This window comes from Colius striatus, chromosome 4 (assembly GCF_028858725.1).
Source record: "Colius striatus isolate bColStr4 chromosome 4, bColStr4.1.hap1, whole genome shotgun sequence".
Lineage (NCBI taxonomy): Eukaryota > Metazoa > Chordata > Aves > Coliiformes > Coliidae > Colius > Colius striatus.
In genome coordinates, this window is record NC_084762.1 from 59793974 (window position 1) to 59820954 (window position 26981).

The following is a 26981-nucleotide window of genomic DNA, read 5'->3' on the forward strand; positions in this document are numbered from 1 at the left end:
CTAGATCAGGTCGCATAGGAACATGTCCAGGCGGGTCTCGAAGACCTCCAAGGAAGGAGACTCCACAGCCCCTCTGGGCAGCCTGTGCCACTGCTCCATCACTCTTAACGGTGAAATAGTTTTTTCTTATATTTAAGTGGAACTTTTTGTGTTGCAGCTTCATCCCTTTACCCCTTGTCCTGTTACTAGCTGCTATAGAAAAAAGGGATGTCCTAACCTCCAGACACCCACCCCTAGATATTAATAAATGTTAATAAGATCACCCCTCAGTCTCCTCCAGACTAAACAGCCCCAGTTCCCACCGCCTTTCCTCATATGAAAGATGTTCCAGTCCCGTGTTCATCTTGGTGACTCTCTTCAGCACTTCCCTGTTCCTCTTGAGCTGAGGAGCCCAGAATTGGACACAGGTCTCTCTCTCTGCAGAGCTGCTCTTCAGCAGTTCAACCCCCAGATTGTACTGGTGCATGGGGTTATTCCTTCCCAGATGCAGGACACTGCACTTGTCCTTGTTGAGCCTCATGAGATTCCTCTCTGTCCAACTCTCAAGCCGGTCGAGATCCTGCTGAATGGCAGCACAACCTTCTGGGGAATCAGCCAGTCCTCCCAGTTTGGTGTCATCAGCCAGCTTGCTGAGGGTACACTCTGTCCCCTCATCCAAGTCACTGATGAAGATGTTGAACAAGACTGGCCCCAGAACTGATGCCTGTGGAACTCCACTGGCCACAGATCTGCAACTCCATCTGTGCCATTGATCACCATCCTCTGGGCTCTTTCATTCAGCCATCTCTCGATCCATCTCACTGTCCACTCATCCAAGCCACACTGCCTGAGCTTTCTGATGAGGATGTTGTGGGAGACAGTGTCAAAAGTCTTGCTGAAGTCAAGGTAGATGACATCCACTACTCTCCCCTCATCTAGCCAACTGGTTATGCACTCATAGAAGGCTATCAGGTTGGTCAAACAGGATTTCCCATTGGTGAAGCCATGCTGACTCCCCCTGATAACCATCTTATCCTTCATATGTTTAGTGATAACATTCAGGATGAGTTGTTCCATCACTTTTCCAGGGATGGAGGTGAGGTTGACCAGCCTGTAGTTTCCTGGGTCATCCTTCCTGCCCTTTTTGAAGGCTGGAGTGACATTGACCATTCTCCAGTCCTCAGGCACCTCACCTTTCCTCCATGATTGTTCAAAAATGACGGAGAGAGGCTTAGCAATCACATCAGCCAGCTCCTTCAGCACTCTAGGATGCATCCCATCAGGACCCTTTGACTTAAGAGCCTTAAGCTTGGCCAACAAGTCTTTAACCTCTTCCTCTTCCACCCAGGGCGAGTCCTCTGCTGTCCTGGCCATCCTGTTATCCTTGCCGGACTGGACATCAGCCATGGCCATAAAGACTGAAGTAAAGAAGGCATTCAGTACTTCGGACTTTTCTGCATCCTCAGACACCAGGGCACTCTCAGCATTTAGCAGAGGGCCCACGTTCCCCCTCGCCATCCTTCTGCTGCTGATGTACTTGAAAAATGCCTTATTACTGTCCTTAACATCCCTGGCTAAATGTAATTCTAGAAGGGCTCTAGCCTTCCTAGTTGCACCCCTGCATGCCCTGGTAATGTTCTTATACTCGTCCCAAGAAGCCAGCCCCTGTTTCCACCTCTCATAGATGGCTGCTTTATCAAACAATTGGCTGCTTTATATCAAACAATTTGACTCAGCTAAAATTAGACCTTGAACAAAGTGACTTGTCCAGCTCCTTGTGAACTTGTATCTTCTTTAGTCACGGAAAAAGAGCTCTATCTGGTTTAATTTCTGGCTTCTTTTGGAGCCTACATGAATACCTGGTTATAAATCTGGCAGCAAGTGTTTTCAGGTTTTTCCTTTTTCTTGTTGGTTTTTTTGTTTGTTTGTTTTGGATTTTATTGGTTTTGGTTTGTTTTGGTTTTATTTTTTTGACTGCATACCATAATCTTCAGAACCTAGTAGAGGTCTAGGGCTGTCAGTATCACTGTTTCAAGAGCTGACATCACCAGTTACTTCCTTGCCTTACCTACAATGCACTGCAAAATTGAAAGAAATAATAAGCACATTCATTTCTTACAGTTGTTTGTTAGTAAGTGCTATTTATGTAGCAACCACTGAGGAAGCCTGTAGAGTTAGATAGATTTACTGAATATGTTCAAATGCTCAAATAAATGAAAAAAACCCTAACCTTACAATAATGAGAATTTAGAATTTGAAGATACGAATAGTGTGGCAAATAAAATTCTTCTTTTGATTTAAAGGCACTGCTTATGTAAGCTTGGTATAATTACAAATAATCCATTTTTAATTTGCTTTTCCCTTGTCTCTAGTATCTTTTGACATAGACTTTATCATTCATGAAACAGAAATTTTTAAAGATCTTTAACCTATTATCATCTTTTACACTGTCTTTTTCTGTATGTGTGCTGGCATTTAAATGAAACAACCAAGGGAGTCATAAATGCCAATGTAAGCGTGTTCGTTCCAGCTGTTTGCAGGATTGTATAGGTCAACCAGCCAAGGGGCTTGACTTCAGTGTTTTGAGATCACTTACAGCTTCATTGGAGGGTTGAAATTCAATCTTATATCACTTTGCTGTAACAAGTTGGTGCGAGGGGGTTTTATTGCAATAGCTTTCTTTTTCCCTATCATGGCTACCCATGGACTGTAACTGTATTTTTATAGTGTCTGTTTAGTACAGATGTAGCAGTCTCAGGTATATCATACTGGCATTCATGGTGTTCTGGGAAGTGGAACTGTTTAATGCTACATTTTCTATCACTTCAGTCAGAGGACCCTGCAGAATAAGTTTAAAGAGACTCTTCCTTCCATGCTGATGAGATTCTTAAATAATTTACTGTTGTCTTTCTGAGCCAGATTCTGCAGCCTCAATGCAGTCACAACTCCTTTTGAGTTCTGTGGGAGTTTTGTTCCAGCCAAAACTGGAAGCTTACAACGCCCTCATATCAAATCTATCACTCAAAAGTTTCATCCACATCATTGATGTAGCTGCAAAGCTTTTCTAGTACAAACAATTGCAAAAACATTTGTCCTTTAATAATTATGTTTGCTTTGTGTCTGATAGTATTAATATCTTACCTACATAAATATAAGGAAGAGAACCCTTTCATCATGTTAAAAGTACATTTATGGATTTCTAAGATCTTACATTTTCTAGACCAAATTCTCAGCTGATATCAGCTTCTTTTCCAGTTGTATAGTGGAATCTGGTTCTCAGATGTTAGTCCACTGTATTAGCTTTCAAAAATAGTTGGATATATACTTCTCTAAACACTTACCTTGCCTTTTTCCTTAAACAATTGTGGAAGAACTGCTGGCAAATTGATAAGTGACTTTTTTGTTTTCTCAGAAAAAATACTTTTGATTTTTTTTACTAAAATATTATGCTTTCTGCAATATCATGTGTTGCCGCCACCGCCCTCCTCCAATGAACTGATTTACTAAAGCAATTACAAGAATGGTGCAAAGACCATTATCTTGTTCTAAGTATTTTCCATAGGAATTCAAGATTTGAATAACATCCACTCTTGAAAGACAACACAGATTCTCTTGAAAATAAGGAAGTGAGTATTTTTTTTGTACCTATCTTTCTTTTCTTTGTTTCTGTGCTTTGGTCTTCACTGATCTTGGCTACTAGTCTTATTGAGCTATTATGTATCTTTATTTTTTCACTGTGAGGGTGATGGAGCAGTGGCACAGGCTGCCCAGAGGGGTTGTGGAGTCTCCTTCCTTGGAGGTCTTCAAGACTCACCTGGACATGTTCCTATGCGACCTTATCTAGGTGACCCTGCTTCTGCAGGGGGGTTGGACTAGACGATCTCTAAAGGTCCCTTCCAACCCCTACCATTCTATGATTCCATGGTTTCACATTATATTTTATCCACTTACAGCTACCCAAGTGATAGCAAATTACCTACCTGTTTGACCAACACTGCAAAGGCACTTTAGATCAACAGGATTTTTTCTTCTTTGATAGTTACTTGTCAGGATGCTAGTGGTTTATCTTTTGCTCCATGAAATTGAACTTAATACAAATGTTAGTGATTTACACAGAAACTTCCTTGAAATTCAATAACCTTCGTGCCACATAATCTTACAAATGTGTTTAGCGAGCTGTTGTAAGGGATTACTGTCTTAAAATCACCCAAAAGCTAGTATTTCACCTAGACAAGTGAATACAGAACATTAAAAATCTAATGGGAATCTCCTCTGTGGTCAGATGACTGCTTTAACTGTCAACAAAGGTATAAGAAAGTGATTTAGGTAAAATTTTAACATTTTCTTGTGACGCAGCCTACACTCATCTTTGGTTATAAAGCTTTATTGAAAGGTGGTAAGTTACAGATATGAAGGCTATAACCTTTAACTGGGGACAGTAACTTCCTAAAGACCTTTCTTCAGCCAAGAGCTGAAGATACCACCCTTCCACTTCAGATTTAAATGCTCTCCTCACCCTTACAAGCCTGGCATTTCTCTCATGTTAAATCTTATATTCCTCTTACTGAAGTCAAGCCTATTAGTAAAATTCTGAAATTACACCAAGAGTGTAAAACTTGTATAAAACCGTTTCATGCTTTTCCGGTCAGTCTTTGATGCAACTAATTGTTATTTTTCTTTTAACCTTTTTTGCTTCACCTGTTAGTTTTCTATTACAAATTCTGGATTATAGCATTTCATAAGTCAATTTTTGACTTTCCAATACTGGGTTTTTATCCAGACTAGTTTGGTAGCCTTTTGATGCCTTTCCCCTTAAATTACAAAGTGCATATTCTCCAAAATATTGTAAAAGTATGATGTGAACTTTGTGTGTTTGCCCCAAGCTTTTACAAAAATGTTTTCTCAGTGGAACATCTGTCAAGAAAAAGCAAATGCATGCCTAAGAGCACTGGAATGTGAAGACAGGATTTAAGTCACATGTGGCTAGTACTAAAAATGACCTTGATCCAGGGTCTTCTCGATTCCATCTGAGTTTGCAGGCTATAAGATAGAATAAATAACTCCTATTGCTCCTCTCCTTCCTCAGCATTGCCCTCTTGTGCTGATGTGCATATTTTCAGGGATCTTCAGTGATCTGGGCAAAAAAGACGGAATGAAGGAAGGAGAGAAGATGGTGTTGGAATGGGATGGAGCGGGATGAAAACACAGGGTGAGAGGGAAAGTGAGTATACTGCAGAGCTCAGCAAAGTTGCCCTGAGTTTTTGGAACAGAGTGTACTTAAACATCCAGGTAGAGTTTTCTGGAGGAGATTTGGGAACCAGTTTTTAACAATTGGATCTACCAAACTGAGCTGAGCTGTGTGCAATTCAGCACAGGATTTTAGAAACGAGTGGTAACGATAAATGAAGCAACAGTCCTCAGAGATTCTTCATATCCAGGAAACTCTTTCTGAAGCCACAGGTTAAATTTATGGCCATGAGATGAAGCAGAATGTTTTGGAGAAAATGTCTTTATCCTTAGGAACAGTTTTGTTAGTATGATGAGTTCTGCCCTAGCACATCTCCTATAATTATTATTAACAACACCAGCCAGCTCTGAGTCTTATATAATTCATATGTTTCAGATAATACATGACTTGAACTTAGAATATGAATGCTCTGGACTGTAATTTTTGAATTCACTTTTTTTTTTGTACACTGTGTTAATTTTTGAAAGCTGAGGAAAACAATGTCTATTTGGGAAGTCATAATAATCTCTGTCTCTTTTTCCTAGTTTCAAAATACTTTTTATTTAAAGAAGAATTTTGAAAACTATATTGTTTTACTGCTCCCAAATTATTAAGTATTTTGTTTTATGATTGATGTTAAATTTCTTGAAAATAAGTTTGCTAGATATAGAATGGATAATTTTCTAGTTGTTATAATTTCTAGGGATTGTTTTATATGGCAAATTGAAGCATTTTTTTAATATCAAATGCACAATAGATTATACTTTCTCAGTTTTGTAAACTTAGTAAATTATAGGGTATCAAGTTTGGAGGTATTTCTGTATATCATTATCCTTTTGTTTTTACATCAAGCAATTTTATGGTTTTATATTTACATCAGGCCACTTTGAGGTCTTTTCATGTGTAAAATGATCTGTTACATACAAAACCTCTTTTTCTCAACCCAGTGATTCCTTCTGTTATGGATGTAGATCTATTTATTAAACTAATCTGTTGTTTATAGAAGCTTTTCCATTAAAACATAAAACTATCTCTTATCCATAACTTGACATTTTATCTTCTGACAGAAGAGAAAGTTGAGTTTTTACACTTATTTTGAAAAGTTGACTTTGCAATCTGCTGTGGTGCCTCATCACTTAGACAGGTTCTGATATGTATTTTGAAATAAAATAGACCCTGAGCATTTAGAGGAGAGGTTTGCTCCATAGAGGGCAAGTGTTGAAGTCTGCTCTCAAAAATGATTTTTGATCTTTCTATTGACTAGTCCCATCTTGGTGATTTCTTCCTGTAGATCCTTATACAGCATTGGTGATTTTGTTTTGTTTTCTTTTGTTTTGTTACTCCTTCACCATAAGCAGCACATCAGGGCATCAGGGCTACAGCTGTCCTGTTTCTTATGTATGGGATGTTCCTAATGTGCTACACATCCAGTTGATCCATCTAGGTGGGGAAGCTCAAAATTCAAACAGATTAAGTCACCTTAACTCTTTGCTACTCTTAACACGAAAGAGCTTAGTCATGGTCAGAAGAGAAAGCTCAGCCTATGTGACTTGAATGGAACCCAGTCTTGCAGCTTAGTACCTTCTCCTTGCACTCTGCAGAAAGTGGGAAATATTTGACAGACTTAGTGAAATAAAAAGATAAAAGAACAAGGCAAATGTAGCACATTTTCATTAAGTCATCTGATACAGTCCCACTAGAGCATTTTACTGCTAGTCCTAGTCTCCTGAGTTGTGCAATGTCAAGATTGTCGGTGCTGATGATCACTAAACAACAAAAGCTCCCACTTGGCAGCAGTAATGAGATACTATGGAGATACTATGTCTCCTCTTGCAAGTGTTGTTATGATAAGAAAGTGTTATTTCTATCAATTTTGATAGATTTTTGTAAGTTCTTACAAATTATTTTTACACAACTGAACACAGATTTCACTAAAAACAGAACCCTAGAATTTAGTTTGCCAAAGTTGAAACCCTCTTCTATTTGCAAGAAAAAATTGGGTTTTCATTCCTCTTTTAGATTAATTATTAAAACCAGCATCAAACAAGAATTTATGAGGGACACTCCTACACTTTGTTGTCTTAGTTATCATGGGTAGTGGATGTTCCAGCCTCTCCTAATATGTGCTATTTAGGAAAATGATATGATAGCAAACCTCTAGAAGGCTTCAGTCAGATTCAGTCACCTACTCCATTTCTAGCTCCTCTGCCCTGCTAAGTTGATACCTGTCTTTTAACAGTGGATGAAGTTGTGCCAGCTAGTTTTGGGAACCTCTGACTTGCCTTCAGGGTTCGGGTTTTTTGTCTGTTTTCAGAAGAATCTGACAATTATGATGAAAGCAGAAATTGTCCTGGGAGAATTTATCATTGAGAAAAACAGTTTGTTTATCTTCAAAATAGTTTTGGTGAAATATTTGAAAATACTCATATGACAAAACTTGAAGTCAAACTATCTGTCGCAAAGTCTGCTCCTTTCTGACTGTGCCGTATTGCGTAGCTTAGTCTGGTGGCCACTGGTGGCTACTGAGATTTTGGATCTGTGCAAACACAGATAGTACTGGCTCTTCAAATCTGTGTAAAAACAGTCTGTAATTATGACAGCTACCTGTTTCCCTCCCTTTATTCTGGTGATTTTTTGTGCAGTGAATTACCTGGTTCATAGACTGAGTTAGGAACTGTTTTTATTAATTCGTACAGAGCTAAAGACTGGGGCCTTCACCTCTACTTAAGGACTCTGTGGGGTGAAATACTAGACATAACAACAGTAGCGCTTATGTGCTTTCTCTGTTCAGTGCATATTGCTCATGGTATAAAGAAAACAGAATTTAATATGTTTCCTCTGACACTGTAATGAAATATTAGGTTTTTAGCTTCTATCTGAGCTATCTGCAAGAAGGTTTTATAATTTAGAAGAGAGTAGCAATTTGAGGTGGATAGATATACCTCTTTCTTTCCTTTAGATGTTTTCCCCTCACTAATGTATTCTGTGGGCTTTAGGGATGAGACAAATTACTCTGTGATGGTGACAAGAGTGAAATAAATGAGACTTAGTTGTTCAGGAATGTCTCACTGCATAGCCTGATAGTGAAAACACTTGTTAGCAGGGAAAGAGTGGTGGTATATGTTTGGTATCCTGCTCCCTGGACACCTTCAGTGGTTTACATGCTGTCACTGTATATAAAAATAAAGATCAAGCTATGCAGGCAAGAAATACAAGCAACTCTTCCAATTCCAGATAAGTGCCATAAGCAGTAGGCTGTAGGCTCATGTTTCTGCTTGTGCTCTCTTTTTCACTCGCTAAATACAAATGGGTTTTTTTTGGCCAATGACATAGCTTCAAGGAGAAGCTCTCACTCCTGATGTCCTAATGGAGATGAGGAATGCATGCCTTAGTAGGCAGCAGGAGAGGAAGTTATTTCTCTGTGTCCGTGGTGGGTGCCTTTACCACAGTATTCCATAAAAAGGTGAATTATTTTTTATATATGCATTTCTGTAGTGAGTATACACAATTTTACAACCACCTTTGGGAAGATATTTATGGCCACTATGCTATTTTGTGAAAGCCAAATCCTGCTAGAGGTACTCAAAGCTTGCTTGGCAGAAATCAAGGAGGCACACGTGAAGGCAAACTTTATATATGATCCCATTTAGTCATGAGCTGAGTACTAAGCCTGTTAAGTTGTTGGCAAAGTGCAGTGGCTATGTTTGCTGAGGTTGCAGTACTATGTCTTTCATGCGTTTAAGATACTGATCTACATGGTTCTGAAAATTGCTCCTAAGGACCAGTTTAAGAAGGAACACACAGTAATCAGATTCATTCATATCTGTGGTGCAGTATTCATATCTGTGCTGCGGGCTTTTGTCTTTTGGACAGGTCTTTCAACCCTAGATAAATGTCTAAGGGCAGCCATCTCTTGCAGAGAACCATCTGTGTGGAATGAATTTTTTCAACACCCACTCTATCTAAGTCCTATGGTCTCTACATCAGCCGTTTCACACGTGTGTGGGGAGGAAGCCAGGCAATGATATGTCATTGTGGGTGATAGAGAGCTATTAGAGTCCTTTGTCATGTTAACCAGTGTGATCATTGGTCTTCTGGATAGTTCATCCATGCCCAGGAACCATTTTGAGTATGTAGGTGTGTAGTTTTCACATAGCTACCCTGTTTCAGAGGCAAAGACACTTTACTAGGTGGAATCCTAAACCAGCTGCCTTCAGTGCTGAGAGTATTGCAGGACATACACAATTTATTGATGCAGCTGAAGTCCTAGACCACATGAGAGTTTTAATGAATGCCAGGATAGAGGTGACTGATAAGCAGATTCTAGTCCAATTTCACAGTATCATCATTTGTTCACTTGGTAATGTTGGGGCTACAGGAAGAAGACACGTTGTCTCTGAAATGTAGTCATCTGAATTGTTAAGGTGCCTTGATGACCATAAACCATGAGTTCTGCCTGTGCCAAAAAGTTTTTGAAACTCTCTGTTATCTCACACATCGGATTTTGAGCATCCCTGTACTGTACTACAGGCAAAGGCATTCCCAAATGTCAGGTCACCTGAATTGCCTGAGACAGTGTGTTAGAGAGTGGTAGAAAAACCAAGTGATTCTGAGGCATCCCCAGTGAAGTCACAACTAGGCCATTATTGTAAAGCTCATGAGCCAACTGCAAGGTGAAGACATTATAAGAATGATATTGAGGTCACTGTTGTTGTGTACCACTTAGGAGAACCACACTCTTTTGGGAAGGTGACAAGCACACCGTCAGGCACTGAAATTTCATCTGAGGTCCATGTAAATATGTAATTTTCTGGATTTGTTCATTAAATTCTGTAGTTCTTTTCCATATCTAGAGAAGAAAACAAATGATGGACATGGAATTAAGAGAGGGCAGAATGTGACAAAAGTGTGGTAGCTAGCTAATGCCACGTGAGACAACAGCTTCAGTCATAGGCAAGTGGTGTTCCCTCTGAAATTCTCCCTGACCTACAGCACAAAAAATATAAGACAATTTCTGTTAAGATATCCAAGTGGATAATATCATTTTAACATTGTCTGATGTATGATAATTTCTGATTTATGTATAGTGTACTAGATATTTAGCTGATAATAGTCAATATAATTTCTCTGATTGCAGAGGAGCTGCACCAAGTTGATGATTCAAGCTTTGTGCATTCACTTGTTTAAATTTATAATATTTATTAACCTCAGCATAGAGAGTGTGGTTTCATGGCTGGTGTAAGGACTGATTTTTGTACAGAAAAGATAGATTCTGCTCTCAGTGACACTTAGTACTGCCTTGAAGGTGAGGACTGAATCCAGCCATTATGTATGAAATGAAATGTTTTATGTGAAATACTCACATATGATAATAATTTGGTTGATATTCATAGGGTTGTACTTCCCCCATCTGTCTCAGTTATAAATATTTTAAGTGCATATTTCAGTAAATTTTTGAGTTTGTAACAATGTAAAAAATCAAAATGTGCAATAAATTCTAGCAAGCACAGAAACGCAGTTGTTTCCCAATAGGATTCTGTTTAGCTTCTCAAAAATGTCTTGCTGTGGTCTGGAAAAGTACTGAACATCAACATGCATGCTACTGAGAAAGTTGACTTTAGTATCCTTAGGACTAAACTGTCAAAAATGAGTAGCAAATGTGTTTGCAGAAGAATTTTAGTGTGGCTTTTTTTTTTTCACTTAACATTCAGAAATGTGAAAGTGTCTAAGAACCACATACTGAAGGTTGATACTTCTTAGCTTCCTCTATTTACACACCCAATTAAATCCATTCTTGAAATGCCATGAGGACAGTGGGAAGAGGACAGTTAGTCTTCTGATTTACACTTGCCCAAAGTAACCAAGCAGCTTTTGGCAGAACACAAACAGCTCATTTGGCAGTTGATTTTGAAGCACCTTATTCCGAGGTGTCCCAACATTTTCTACGGCCTTTTCATTCCTGAGCCAACCTCTATGCCTCACATAGTGAGGACATCCCAGCAGTCTTTATTAATTCCTACATTACGAAACTCCTGGGAATGTACCAAGTAGCGACATCTAGAGCTCCTCTGACCCTACCCTTCCCTTTTTGGCCAAAATCTCTTATTTAGGATTGAGGAACTTATATTCAAGTCTAGTCAAGACTAAATTTAAGAGAAGAAAGACATGGTAAAGTGAGTGACTGTGATGCAATTTCAGTAACAATGAGAAGTTTTGCATGGCTTTGCTCAATCTAGCTGAGCTTCTGTTTAAGACATTTTTTGTATTTAAATAAATATCACTGAGCCTTAGAGTTTCCAGCACAGAAGAATAAAATAAAACTTGGCTGCATTTGGTTTGTAGAGGTGTTTTTATATTTATATGAGGCTTCTGCAAATATTTTCTTAAGATTTTCCAAGTGCGTATTTATTAGAAGGTCTATATGTTGACTAGTAGCCATCTTCAGGTACCAGTGTACTGACAATGCTAACAAAGCCTACACCCAGGAACCGTAGTTCCAGCATTTTTGCCATACTTTTCTCTGGTGAAGCCTGATGCAAATAACAAAATGTCAAATGTTTTGTCTCACCCATAATTAAGAAGTGGATGTTCTGTTTATGTGTTTTCTTGCAGCTGGCAGCATTAGAGAGACAGATCTTTGACTTCCTTGGTTTCCAATGGGCTCCTATCCTTGGCAATTTCCTACAAATAATAGTTGTCATTTTGGGTTTGTTTGGAACCATCCAATTTAGGCCTCGATACATAGTCGTGGTAAGTCTCATTTCTTATCTTTTTTTTTTTTTTTTACAATTCCTTTAAAAACCTGTCATATTATAAAACAAAATTTTCTTGATTTCAAAACACCAGATGGTATTTCTGTAGAAACTTTAGAGGTCTCCATGTCATTTTACAAATTTATGACTACTGAGTGGCATTTCTGAGATTTCTAAAGCTATCAAGAATAGGTAACCTAGAGAAAGTTCAGCTAAAATTATGGCTGTGGTACAAGTTCTTCATAAGGTTCTTTAAAGAATGAAATACCTAGGTGAATCATGAGAAAATCTACAGTTAGACTATGCATAAATGAACAAAAGAAATACAAATTATTGCTCTCTTTGCAAGAGACAAGCAGAGGAAATGGCCATTTAAAAAAAAAAAACAAACAAAAAACAACCACCTCAGGTTATAATTAGCTACACCTCAAACAAGGATAAGCAAGGACTCTAAAAATTCCTTTGGTCCCGTGACCTATGGGTTCCAAATAAATTTGCTTCTTACTTACATCTAACTTTGCCAAGACCTGTATTTACACCCTTGACCCTAAATTATTGGAAATTGTCTCTGATGCTTGTAACTTGAAGCTTCATAGATTTTTTTTTTCATGATCTCAGCATAGGGAGGAATAAAAAAATTTTGAAAGCTGTGAAGGAAACTGCCAACAAAAAATATCCCTTTTCTTCCCTCACAATCTCTCCTGAATGGATGAACATTATGTCTTTACCTGGCAGTATCTGTATCTGGAACATTTCAGTTGTGTTGTCAGTAGTGGATATTAAGAGGCTAAAGTAATTCTTTGTCATGTCTTAAAAGAAAAACTGAACAAAAAGTGCACCCAAGGTTCTTTATACTCAAGTTAGCTAAGCTTCACAAGCAGACTACAAGTAATTGAAAATGAATTGAGGTAAATAATAGCACTGTCATCTATTACCTGTGGTTGGAAAACTGGGCAGCACTGTATATCCATATATTGATGACTCACCCTTCTACTTCATGTTCTCCATTTTATAAATAAGACATTGGAAGCGAGTTAGGTTAAGCGTCTGTAAAATTACAGAGGAAATTTATGTCTGAAGTTCAACAAAGACCACAAAATCTCTTGCCTGTCAGGTTCAGCATTACTGTTCCGTGCTGGAAGCTCTGCTTGAGTTCTCAAACGCAACACAACAAATGCTGATTGCTTCTACATCTTTTCCAATGTAAATAAGCATTTTAGACTATCTTAAAGTTATATTAAAGTAGAGGTAGAAAACTCATAATAAAGAAAGAAACATCTCAACAAGAACCTCAAATTTAGCTGAACTCACATTCTGACTTAAGTTCAAGCATGTATTTAAGAGCTAGAGTAGGTACAAATACTAACAACTTGGGATGATCAAAACTTTCGAGCAGCTTCTATCCTTACTAATATAAGATTCTCAGTGGGAGCCAAATCTTGAAGTCTGAAGAATAAAAGTACATGAGTTGTCTGGAATCAGCCTCATAGCTTAACACCAGCTTCAGAAGAGGGTGGCTTGCATGTCTCTATTCCCAACTATTCTTCTCCCTGGGTGAGTACTTCTACAAACCCTCTCCACCAACTCTGGCAGCAGTTAACCAGACTGTTCAGTAAGACAGTTCTACTCTTAAGCTGTCAGAAAATGAACCTAACCAAAAGTGGAGAGGTTTTTTTTAGATTGGTGTAATGAGTCTAGTCTGTGAGTGTGGATGGGTCTAGTCAGTGGGTGCCAGAGCTAGCATAAGTTGGCAATTTTGACGGCGCAGTCATGAAGAGCAGAGCCGAGGAGGAGGGGAAAAGTGTAGATGCAAGATTCCCCTTGTTACTAGCTACAAATGTGTCAGTTCAGCCTCTTGTCTAGCTTCACTTTCAGGCTGAATTAAGTGAATATCTCAAGCCAGCAGAAGCAATAACTCTGCCTTTACTACCTTCAGTCCCTGTACTGTTGCTTCGTTTACATCAGCACAAGATTCAGTTCAGTCACTTGATAAAGTATCAAATCTGAAAAAATCCAGATGAAAAGCAACCATTTCCTTTTCTGGTGTTAACTGTAGGTAAGCTCTCTGATCTGTGTCTTGGTTTTGGCTGGGATAGAAGCTGGTACAGGACTGTGTTTTCAGTTTGTGTTAAAAACAACATTGATAACACAGAGGTGCATGAGAAGAGTTTACAGGGAGGGAGGGAGGAAGGGAGGGACAGGTCATTGCTTGGGCATTGGCCAGGGAGTGGTGAGCAATTGACTTTTGTGATTTTGTTTATTTTTTCTTTTTTTTTTTTTTTAAATTTCTCTTTTTGTTATATTCCTTTTTGTTACAAATATTACTATTGTATTTGTTATTATTATCATTATTATTAGTTTTACATTTTATTTCATTTTTGTAAAAATGATTCTTAACTCACAAGTTTTACTTTTTTTTTCCCGATTCTCCTCTCCATCCCAATGAGTGGAACAGGGAGCTAGTGAGCAGCTGCATGGTACTTAGTTGCTGGCTGGTGTTAAACCACAACTCAGAGGAAGGGGAAAGTTGCATGGAGTCTTTCTGCAGCAGTACAGATTAAAATGATTGTTTAGCTATAGCCTGAGGATTTTCCAGGTGATATTTAATACTCACTCCCCAGAAGCTGTACTTCCTAGGGCTGTCCCAGCTGCAACTGGGCTTTTCCAGCTGTCCTGAGAAGCCCTAGAGTCAGTGGTATGCACAGTAAAGACCCCTACCAATGTCATCTCCAGTCTGTCTCCACTGAGGCAGAAGGGTATCCGAAGACATGTATCTCAAGGGAGGACATAGACTAACTCCCTGTTTCTGAAGCCCTTTAAAAACACACTCCATCTGTTACAGCACTAAACTTTTACTTCTTACTTAAAATATAATATTATTTTAATGCAAATCTTTGGTAGGGTCCTGAGTTTCAGTATTAAACAGAGTGCAGAAGGATTTCTACCTGGGCTCTGAGTAGTGAATTGGACTCCAAATTCATTGAGAAACTTAATGGGCTTCTGAGTCCATAGCTGCACCTTCAGCCACATCTAAGCCCCTGGGTATGTTAGTTGTTGGTGTCCAACGTTAGAGTAATTTGCTACTGTGGCTTTGGCAAAAGAAATATTTTGAGTCATGTTTTTATATACTCTGATTGCTGAAGCTTCTGGTTAAAAAAAAATAGGAGAAAGGAAACAGAGACTTCAAGAAAAGTATGCCTTGTCCTTAAAGATGCCCCTGTAAATCACCTTTCCCTACTGCAGATGATCCCATTGGAATAGAAAAAATGGAAGTAAAACAAGAATCGCATCAGATACAACAGTTTAATTCTGAAAACAATCTGCGCAAAATTGATCTGGCACATAGAGGGGAAAATCGTCCCCATGATATTCTATCATACTCTGGTAAGGATTTTTACTTAAGCTGACCAACTCTAGGGTCCTTGGTTTAACCTCAACAGAACATCTTTAATCTATCTTCTGTATGTTGAAGGCTGTGCTTTAAGGTTTCCTTGACAAGAGAAGTTACATCAAAACTTTCACTTTGCCATCCTATTCTGTATATGTCATGTTGCCTCCCCTCAAAAATTGACATTTGGCAGGAATGGAAAAGTAAATGAATACATGTATTACATGCAGGACTATAACTTGAAGCACGTCTATAGTGCAGTGAAATATGAAACTAGTTCTGCAGGCACAACTGAGTAAGCTTTTGGTGCAGGCATCTATAGCCCAGGAGCTGCGTGAGGACTGTGATAGAAACTGAATAAGCAGCTTCCGCTGTCATTGAACCCACACTAGCTAGTTTATCACCAGCATTTAGTGACTACATAAGCTGCAGTCATTTCTTTGACAGTAGTACAAGCATAGCCATTGTACATTAAAAGTCTGAATTAAAGAAATTAGTTTTGTCTGAGAGCTTTCTACCAAAGTATGCTCCACCTTCTAAAAATTACCATGCACTGTCTGAGTCATGAGCATCTCTGTTGAATACAATTGTCATTCTAAGTTGTAAATATAATGGCCCATGTTCCCTATCTATGGTACTTCAGAGAGAGGAGTATAAGGCTGACGATTCTGAAATAAATCCATAATTTCATTTGCTCATGGGTAAGATTCCAAGTCCTTAGAGCTTTGGAAACCCAGAGAGAGAGAGAGAGAGAGCACAACAATATTCACTCCAAGTGCCCTAATTAGTTTCAATCCAATAATGATTTCTAATAGCTTTTGTGTTAATTAGTAATTTAGATGATTTTTGTGAACAGTTTGTCCTGTCAGTAAGCGGATGTACTTTTTTCAGTACTTGAATATTTTGTGTCTGAATTAAAATCAGCACAAAGTTCCCAGGGGACATAAAAGTGCCAGCTGATTCCTAATTTTCCCATATTAGATCATTTGAAACTCACCCAAATGTTTGTCGAGAAGAAAAAACAGCTAAATCTCAGTTCTAACTATGCTGTAACACACCCGTCACACAGCTCCAGAGCTCTGTTGTGATCTATTCCCCTGTGAATGCTTTTTCTTTCTTAATAGAACTTGCTATAACCAGCACGATTTTCAGAGTGTTAAAATTGATTAAAGATGATGATGACAGGAAACTTGTTAAAGTTGTATTTTTTTTCCCTCCCCTCTTCTACTTCTGATATGGGACTTCAAAAGCCTTGTGAACTATGAGTCATGTAGCTAAAATTGCCCAAACCTTGCCCAAAGCTGAACATAAATGTATTAATGAACAGTGAAAGATGAAAATAATACACTTAAATAGGGTGAATATAAGGTATCCCATTAAATAATATGATATCTTGGCAATGTGTACATCTGAAAAGCCAAGAGGCAGTTTCTTAAAAAACACAGAAGCAGAAGAAAAGCTATAAAGCATACTTTACACAGTATTCTCCAAATGTTGTGGAGACACTCAAAACACATACGATATATTTAGGCATCCAAAATTACTCTTTTAATATCCTTCCTAGTAATTCCTGAGTTGTTGCTGTTCCATCACGTTGATTTATCCCATTTTCCTAGTCATCTTTCACAAATATGACTAAGTACTGATATTGATGCCAGGCATTACAGGGGGACAATCTGATGACTCAGTAGTTGCTGCATTTCCCTTGAAATATCCCTGAGCAAACATTCATTTCTCCTAATGCCAAGACACTGTCAGAGGAGATGCTGCACTTCAGATTAACTATACACTTGAGATAGTTTATTCATTAAAGCTAAGCTTATCACACATTCCTTGTAGTATTAGAACTTAGAAATTTCCCTTTTCTGTCTTATCTTTCATTTTAAGAAGCAATCCTTTGCATTTTCATTAACCCTTTCTTTGTGTGATGTTGTGTCCATCTAATACCAATGATTTAACTCTAGAAATGGTAGTATTTCATGGATATATGAAAAGTATATCTGCATCATTTTCAACATGACCTGTAGAGTCAAAATAGGTATAGAAATATCACTGTTGTGGAGAGGCTGACACTATGAAAGGTGATCTGAAAGGAACCTATTTAGTTGGACAATAATTTAATAGACATCTAACCTGTAAGGTTTAGACAGTAGTCTCTCCACATAACTTTAAAGACTCCAAAATTCTTCTTCACACCACATGCTGTAAAATCCTTAGTGTAAAAGACCAAAATCAAGAAAGTATGTAGTGTATCATGGGCAGAAATCAGCAAAGATTATCACCAGTGTCCTACATCCTTCCAGCAGAAGGAACTTCTTAAGTAAAAATATCCAGATAATTTTTAAGTAGTGGATCATATGGGCTATTTAGGTGAGGAATAAAAATGAACCCAGAGGATCAGTATGGACCTAATATTTCAGACCCTAACCACTATATTGACAATAAATGTCTGCCGTCATGCAGGACGTCCCTTTACCCAGAGCATAACGACTCAGGATTGCAGGAAGTTTCCCTGTGAGGAAAACTGAGAGATCTTTATTTTGGATCTAAAAGTTACACCTTTCTTAGTGACACAAGCAGATGTTACCATCTTGCCACATAATGGAATTTTGTTAATTTAAAAAAAAATAACCACAAACCTTGAAGATATATTCATAGAAATTTAAATACATACACATAATGTTCAGAAAACATTACAAATTCTTCAGGAAGAAATACTGAAAAATTAAGAAAAACTATTATTAAAGCCTTCCTGTGTGATCTTAATGTGATCCTTTTATGTGTCTGCAGTTTTGAACTGTGCAGATACATACCATTTTTTTTCAAAGAGCATCTCAGCTGCACTAGAGACGACAAATGTTTTGGAGTTTTCTGATGATAGTAGATATAGAATAGAGACTTTATTTTCAGGAACAGAAGACATGGGAAGAATGAGGCATATGACAGCAAGAATTAAAGCATTGCTTTTGTTGTGAAGGCTGTGCTGGGACGCTGAGTTTAATCTCTGCTCTCAAACATTGAAACCTTATTGACTCAAAGTGAGTTACTGAAACCAAACTTCTCATATGCTTTGTTTTCTCCTCGCATTCTGGGTTCATGTCTTGAGACCTTCTGATCTGTTTTGAACAAGTGCTGAATGCTCAGCTGCAGGGAGCTGAACACTGAGCTTATAAAGCGCTGCAAAACCCCAAGTGTCCTGAAAAATGAAATCTCAAGCATCTCAAATTGGATGCCTATAATGTATGACTACTTCTGAATGTAATCTCTGCATGTATCAGAACATCATTTGCATTCTGAGAGCTGTATCATTCCCTTAAAACATAAATCAGTTAATGTTTGTGCAGCTTTCACACATTCCAGCGATGAACATCTTAGAAAACCTCATGAGAAAATTAATATTCTGTCCTTAGAGCAGAGTCTGAGTGACAAAGAAAAATGAAGTATTGAGTTAGCTGTTCATAAAGTGTATTAAAGGAGGTAAGGTCTTTTAAAATAAAACTATAACTATGATGATTTAATTAGTGTTTGCATTGAATTGCACATCCATGGCGGAGAAAAATTAAGATGGCAAATATAACCAGAGTCCTGGCATTTCCTAATTTTGCTCTCTTGCTTTTGCTGTCTGAAAACTGTTCTTTTCATGCAGCCTTCCTTAAGTAGCTCTGACACTATACAAGGGAAACGTCTGGTACTTGCCTATCCAAAAAGAAGTGTTTTCAAATGTTTCTTACTTTAAAAAATGATATAACACTAATTACTGACTATGTAGTTATTACATTCTTGAAGCAGATGGAACCTAAATTTATATTCCTGTAGTTTAGTAAGTGTGTAGGAAGAGCTTGTCCATAGCCAGCAGCTGGTTTCAAGGTGCATACCTGCTTTGGACTGGCACTTTACACTGACTGTGTAAAACAGCTTAGCTTGCCATGTAAAAACATATTCAGACAGTTTTTGCCTGCATGGTTCAGAGTTGTGAATAGAGATAGAGTGAAGCCATTAACAGATTTGGCTTGGCCTGGCAGGTCAAGTAGGCCTCCTGTTGTTGTGATGACAGATTTCATTAATGCAGAAATTAAAAAATCCTTCTTGAAAAGGGACATTCTCATGAATACTCTGAAAACTGCTTTTTAGCTGCAACTAAGTTGATATTAAATGTTCATTAATTTTAAACACTCTGCACCTGATGTTCTCAGGCCATATGATAGGAAACCAGGAGTTTCAGATGAGTTACTACAAAGTCACAGCAAAATGTGCTATCCTCTTGTAAGTTAATACTTTGAATAGTATAGACTTTATATTGCTCACAGAACACAGCAGCATTGTCTATTTTACAGCAATCCAACTCTCAGTTGCTACACTCCTCTTATTTGTAAACCATGGGAAATGGCCCAGGAGTGTTACTCTCCTTTTCCTATTAATTATCTGCTTATGCAATAGCCATCTCCAGACAGCCTAAGTGGCTCATAAGAAATTAAATAAAAGCAGAAAACCTGTGTGGTGCACAGAAACAACTATGTGCTTGTGTGGGTAACCAAAGTGTGGAAAAAATTAACTTTCCTCAGCTTAGCCTTTTATTATAGATCATAAGGTGGGGGAGAAAGAGGGGAATATAACCCAAAACCACCTGAAAGCCAAGCTGACCACACATGTGAAATAGAAATGGGATCCAGCATATTATAGATTAGGGTGTTCAGCATTACAGAATATATTAAAGCAAAACAATAGCATATTAACCTCACCTGGTCACAGCTAATTAGACTTGCAAATACGCTTAGCAGCAGTGCTCCATTGCAAAGGTTATAAGTGCATAAGTGTAAAGTTGGCAGTACCGTTGCTCATTGCGTTTTTCAGGTGAGTGTAGCTGTGGTGTAACTGAGTGCATACCAAGTCCCTCAGACAGAAATGCTTCTGAGGTATACTGCTAGGAGAGTTAACTGGGTGTGGTTTACAGTTCTCTAGAGTGCATCTTACAGTGCATCTGTAAGGAAATAGTGCTAGTCAATTATACTCACAGTTAAAATGCAAAAGATGATTTAAGACAAATTAACCTCCTGTTAATGCTACTAGGGGAGTATGAGCTCAGTTTTGTGCTATGATAGGACACTGGAGAACTCAGAAGAGATACAGATACATTTGCCTCAGGGTTTATGGTAGGATCAGGTTCATAGCCACAAGGCCTGGAGTAGTAGTGAGCTATTTTTAAGGTGATTAAAATATCTTTTGGATGAAAGACAGGTTAACCCTTTACATGTTTATTTAAAAAGAAAATAAAAACCAAATTACCAGATTGATAGATCTTTTATTTGGTGGTGACTTTTTTCTTGTGTCCTTCATAACACTTAAGTACCATTTTAATAATATTTACCCATTCAAATTATTATGTCATTGAATCTCTTTTAATAGAGCTAAATTGCAATTTGCAAGTAACTCACAGTTGCCAGAAAAACAATGTTTAAGTCAGCATTTTGGACTTAATTGGTATCATCTGACAATGTAAAGCTAAATAAATCTGTTTTATTGATATTTGTTTACAGCAGCAAGGAATATTGGATTTATAACTTCCTATAGCTCTTAGGAACTTTTGTAGGAAGTCCATTTTTGAATTTTCTGTGCATGGTTGTTCCCAAAAGAACAATGCTTATTGATATCAGGTTATTTTTTATTGTTGACCTGCTCAGTATAAAGTCCTTTTATCTTCATGTTTTATTTTTTTTGTCTTTTTACTTTTGTCTGGCTTTGTTTTTAGTACACGGTGTGGACTGCCCTGTGGGTCACCTGGAATGTTTTCATTATCTGCTTCTATTTGGAAGTAGGCGGACTTTCTAAGGTAGGTTACTTATCCTTCTTCGGGTTTACGAGAGGCTGTTTTAACAGCAGGACTCTTGGATTTTAGAAGGCTGGAATCATAGAGGTAAAACTTGATCTTTGGAGTTCCCTTCCAACAAGAACTTCAGTGTTTGAACTTTAATAATAAATAGGCATGGGTTTGAAGCAAAAATATATAAAATATATATAATCTGAACTATAGATGCCTTCTGAAATACCATCTAGGGGAGGGCAGAGGGGAGGTCATTTGATCAAAAATTTGAGGTTCTTTTTTATTGTTGAAAAGCAGACAGTGTCAATTTGATTGAATCTTCAAGTGTGAATGAAAAATATACCTGAATTTCCAAGACCACTTGGAAAGTTAAAGAAAAATTAATAAGAAGGCTAATGTAATAACTTGTTAAGCAAACTGATCTCACAGTGATAATCTTATTTTTTTATAAAAAAGAACAAATGGCAAAGAATTACCTTGTTTTGCATCTGAATATAACTTTCCTTTACATGACATTCAGTGCTGTAGGTCACTGATTTCTTATTCAAACCTCTGATTAGAGCAGAAATATTTGCTGGAAGTGTCAAGAAATGTGTTGTGTTCATACAATGTAGCACTTATGTTAGCATGGGTTATATTTAGCATTGTGTCTACAGTGAGTTACATACAACATCTGCTGGTTTTTGTCCTCCTGTTGATCGTAGATTATGTTGATCTTTGTTTACCACATGCATACTTAAATGATTGCAGGCACAGTATGCCCATGTTACATGCTAGTCCCAGTATTATTAAAAGGATAAATGTCCCTTCTAATGGTTCAAGATTTAGTGATATGAACTACATCACTGTTAATTCATGCTATATTTTAAGAGAATTGTGAACTCTTGACAGTTCAGATGGGAACATTTTTGAGCTACATAATTTTTTGGGTTCAGTATTAAAACTCTCAACTTTTGACTGAGAAGAAGCTGAATACTGCCAAAATTGATTTAGTAAGAAATAAAGTGTCATTTACTTAGGAAAAAAAAATCCATTGAATTTAATGCTTTCAGTGATCGATTCTTTTTGTGATAAAATTCCATAACGAAAAGCCACAACGCTTTATTTTTTTTGCAGAAGTCATGGGCTTGATGAGGAAATTAGTGGACCTCATAGATGATCAAATTATTGTATTGGTATGTTTTGACTTAAAAGTCTGTTAGATAAACAGAAGAGCAATACATGGAAGTGATGAGTGCCTAAAGTAATTGTTAATCATGCATGGTTTGTATTTTTCAATCAGCTGGGTAATGACTGTTTTTTATAGTGGCTATTATATTTTTATAGGTAACAAATATTTTTATCTAAGTCAAGTGAAACATTTAGTCTGGCCCCTGAGTTTGTGAAAATCTGAGTGATCTTTCCGTTGATTGCTAAGGATTCTGATCATATCCTTAGTGTAAGGACATTATAAACCAGCAGGTATGAATTGAAATCTTGTGTCCCTCACTGTATTTTGCTTTTAGGTCTCCTTACTTAATGCAGAAGACAAATCACAATTGAAAGAATCCCTTTTATTAATATGCACTTTGGTTGATCTTGGAATTTTTATCCTGTGGTTTATAGTTACAACCTCTGAAAAATAGTTTCTCAACAAGGCAGTAGACACAAAATTGTTCCCATGGAAGTTGACTACTCTTGTTACACATCAAAGGCGCCAGTACTAGGACCAAACTGATAGTGACAGAATCCAGACTTTTGGTCAGTAAACTATGGAATTTGGATTCCACTTAATGCTGGTTCTGAAAGCTATGCTACAGGTTGTAAAGAGACTGAGGTCTTCTTACACCATATGTATGAAATCTTGAGTATTAACAAATGGATAGGTATTTGACATTGACTTAATTGTGACCCACTTTTTACCCAACATGCTATCTTAAGAATTTCAGCGTTGCTTTCCATCTTTTTTTTTCATCATGAATATGTTCCTATGTTGTCAGGTATGATGGAAAGGTGCTATTATCAGGCTGCATTAGTGTGGCTGGCAAATCAAATACCATCAAAAGCTTTTCAGAGGAGATTCTTTTGTAAGCATGAATCCCAGCAGGGAATATTCAACTTTTTACTGGTACTATTCTATTTTTTCATTTTTAAAAAGGGTCTCTTTCTGAAATGAATGCAGACTGATTATAATTTTAATAGCTGTTGCCATACTATTAGGGAAAATTAGGATGCTGTCTGATTTGCATTGGTTTGCTTGTTTTTAGGGACTATTATGTTTATATTTGCTCTTATAAGAATTACATTGATCTGTTGCTTGGTATCCTGTGAATTTATATAGGTCTTCAATTAGAATACTATCAGAGAACATAACTTGGTGTAATATTAAATTATAATTTTAATTCAGTGTCTTCACATGGAGTACACATACAACGTGTACAGATTTTTTTCAAATATCCTAATAGAAAACTCCTCACATACTGCTGAAATTTTCCTCAGGTCTTATTCTTGTGGTGGAAAAAAGGATCTTCCTTCAATATCCTCTGTCTGAATTTCCACTACTTTTAATGGAAAACTTGAATAAGAAGGACAATAGGTAATTTAGACCTGTTCTTTGCTATGAGAATTTGAAGAAAACATTTTTCCCTTCAAGTATAATTCATAATATTTGGATTTTCATGGTAAATGGATTTTCTTTTTTAAGGAAAAAAATGATATTTAAAGTTTATTATTCTAATACAGTACTATTTTTTTTTATATTTTCACATGGAAAGTATATTTTTAGTTGAAAACACATTTCATGTTTTAAAGTTGTTTTGCAATAAACCCCAAAATATTAATAATGTGGAGGACCGAACTGGCAAACCTAGTGGAAGGTAACTAATGAAAGGTGTAAACTGGTAACTGAAAGACTGTATGTATGGCTGTAGGCTTGTTGTCGAGGAATTCACTTGGGCCTTGGCCCCTACTCCAATTAGCATCATATTATATTCTACAGAGAAGAAAATCTTCACAAAAGAGCTGTCTGCAGAAGTACTCTCCAATAACTACAGTACGGTAATTAGGGCGATCTTCTGGCAATTAGATGATATGTATCCAATTCTTGGACGTGAAAGGGAAATAAACCTGGCTCTCCCACAGCTGGGTATTGTAAGTAGAAAGCTAATGAGTAAAGGTTTCCTCCTTAACTATCTGATAAATAACATATTAGTTGAGTTTCTTTTTCATTTATTTTATAGGTATGCAAATTCGATTTAATGCTTTTTCAGGGCTAAAGAAATTGTAATTTTGTCAGAAACATACTCACATAACTCTTCGTGTTAACTTAGGGTTTTTAATTACTTTTAATTTCTGATTTTAGTAGTGAAATAACTGCAATATGAAAAATTAAATTTACCTGTACTTTTAATTTACTATTTCTTTGAAAATGAAAGCATAACTTTTCATATTAAACACTCCATATGAGAGAAATAAAGCTGCTATTATAATATGACCTTTTAATTGTCCACAGCAGGATGACAAATTGTTACATCCCTATGTCAGCTCATTAGTTGTTTGGATTTTATTCAATGTCTTGAGATGAAAATGTGTTCTAATTACCACATTTAAGAGTATGGAGAATTCAAAATATATAGACATAAACACAAAGCTCAAGGAATAAGAGGCAAAAGCCTCCCAATCTCTAAAGAAAAGAGCATTTGAAAGTGAATAGTGATTGTATCTTATCTGATCCATTACTAGAAGCTGATATTTTGAAGTTTTGTATGTTCTTAAATATGAACAAGAGGTTTTCTAACTTGTATAAGTCAGACTTCCATCCCCAGCAATACAGTCTTTTAGTTACTTCTGTGCAAAAGAGACTTCATTTAGAGTCTGTAGCTATTATTTCTGTCATTTATATCCTTCCAGTATTTCAGATCCAGGATGTTTATTTGCTGTTCCAATTAGTATTTTTTGACAGACCATTTTTCTACTGCTTGTTTTATTGTGAATTCATGACACTTGTTTGCATGTGTTAATGCCCTAATTCAGTAAAGATATAACAGTATTCCAGTACTGAATACTCCTTTCCTGTTATTTGATATACCTTACCTAAAAGTGTTGATGAGCCCTGTTTCTGTGATGTTTCTGCTTATTCTGCACAGTTTTTCTGTGGCATGCCTCTTGACCATGAACTTTGCCTTATTTGAGATTACTTCAATTTTCGCTCTTAAGGCCTCTTTTATTGCCTTTGACTGATGATTTGCATGAGAAATGCCCATATATTCAGTAGGAAACTACTTCTAAACAGTTAATGTTTATTATCTATTCCTTAGTTTTAGGTATTGAAAGTAGGTGAATGTGAACTCTTTTAAGCTTCATTAACTTTTCCCCTGAAGCCAAAGGAAATTTTGCATATGTTAATTAATAAAACTTTTTTTTCTCGAACTTAGCAGCATCCCTAAAACTTATATGGAAAAACAGTAGCTGGAGGGTTAAAAACTCTCTTAGTCTAAGCAGAAGACTGAAGGTATGTCATAGTACATCTACTCACATGTAAGAGATTTTTATGTGGTGAAAAGTCATCAGGTTTTTTTCATATCTGCTGGGAAGAAAGGCAAGAACTAATTTGCTGAGCATGTGGCAAAGAGGATTTGTTTGGAGGTCAAGAGAAGCTGTTTAATAATAAGGGCACTAAATAGGATCTAACGCTATTACAAAGTCTCATCACTGGATATTTTGAAGAACATAGTAAAGTAATATCATCGTAAAGTAATATGAGGACTAATCTAGGTAACTCTTCTTCCCTGCTTCTGTGCAGGTAAAAACCCAAGTTAGTGTCCATGAATGGTCTAGCATAGGAATTCAAAAGCTGAATACAAGTTGAAGACTCAAAACATCATCTTTATTCAAGTCAGAGTATTAGTAACTTCAGCAGAAGTGACATTCCAGCTGGTGAGCTTGGGATATCTCTACCTTTTTTTCCCCTAAAAGGTGTGTAGAGACTTAGAAAATGGGAGATGCTAGTGGAGGCTCCGAGGTGGCTGACAGCAATTCCTGAGTGTATGCAGGTGAGTTTTTGGTGTTCAGCTGTGTGACACCAAGTGGGAGGCAATGCTGTTGTTACTGTTCACTCCTGATAGGTCTTAGTCATCTCTTTCAGAAAAGACTCATGTGCTTTTTGTTCTGTTGATGGCTTTTTAATCGAACACAAATTGTGCCTTTCATAGCAACAGATCCTTCATTGAGGACAATGTGAGAGTGATAATAGTATATTTCTTGTCAGATGGACACAATGCATAAATTCATGTCTAACTCAGCTGAGAATTTCTAATTTCTTCCCATACACCTCTGATTTGTATCAGTTGCACTTGGTCAATGTCTCTCTTGGGCTGTGGAAGACTACATACCCACTGCCTCCTTACTCTGCCCACTACTGCATGTCCATTTACTTCAGCTGATGCCATCAGCTGCTACTGGCTGTGATATGCACAACAATGGATCACGCTAAAGCAGAGGACATAGCTGTAGGCAATCTGCAATTTCTAGGCATTACACATTACTCATTTTATAGCAGTACTTAAATATAATCTCTTCCCAGTGTGTGCACCAATAAAATTCAAGTTGCAGAAATTAAACCTGATGAAAAGACTGTTTTCATTTCTTTGTGGTTTGATCCCTCTTGGTGCCTCCTTCTTCCCCAGCTTTATTTTTGCAAAAGAGTTGTTGTTTTAAAGGTAATGTTCCAGAATTTTCTCTAACATGGAAAAAGACAGAATGCTAATTTAAACACCATTTAACTTAATGGAATTAAACTAATATAAAGGCAAAGAAAAACAGACCAAATATGTTTTAATG

At 37.1% G+C, this 26981-nt stretch overlaps 1 protein-coding gene across 1 annotated transcript in view; it reads left to right on the forward strand.

Annotated features, from left to right (window-relative positions):
• NKAIN3 (sodium/potassium transporting ATPase interacting 3) overlaps nt 1–26981 on the forward strand; it is a 353130-nt gene that overhangs the window by 179676 nt on the left and 146473 nt on the right. Inside the window, exons 2-3 of the mRNA XM_061995590.1 lie at nt 11819–11956; nt 21093–21173. Coding sequence (XP_061851574.1) covers nt 11819–11956; nt 21093–21173 — 219 coding nt within the window. The remainder of the gene's footprint in view (nt 1–11818; nt 11957–21092; nt 21174–26981) is intronic.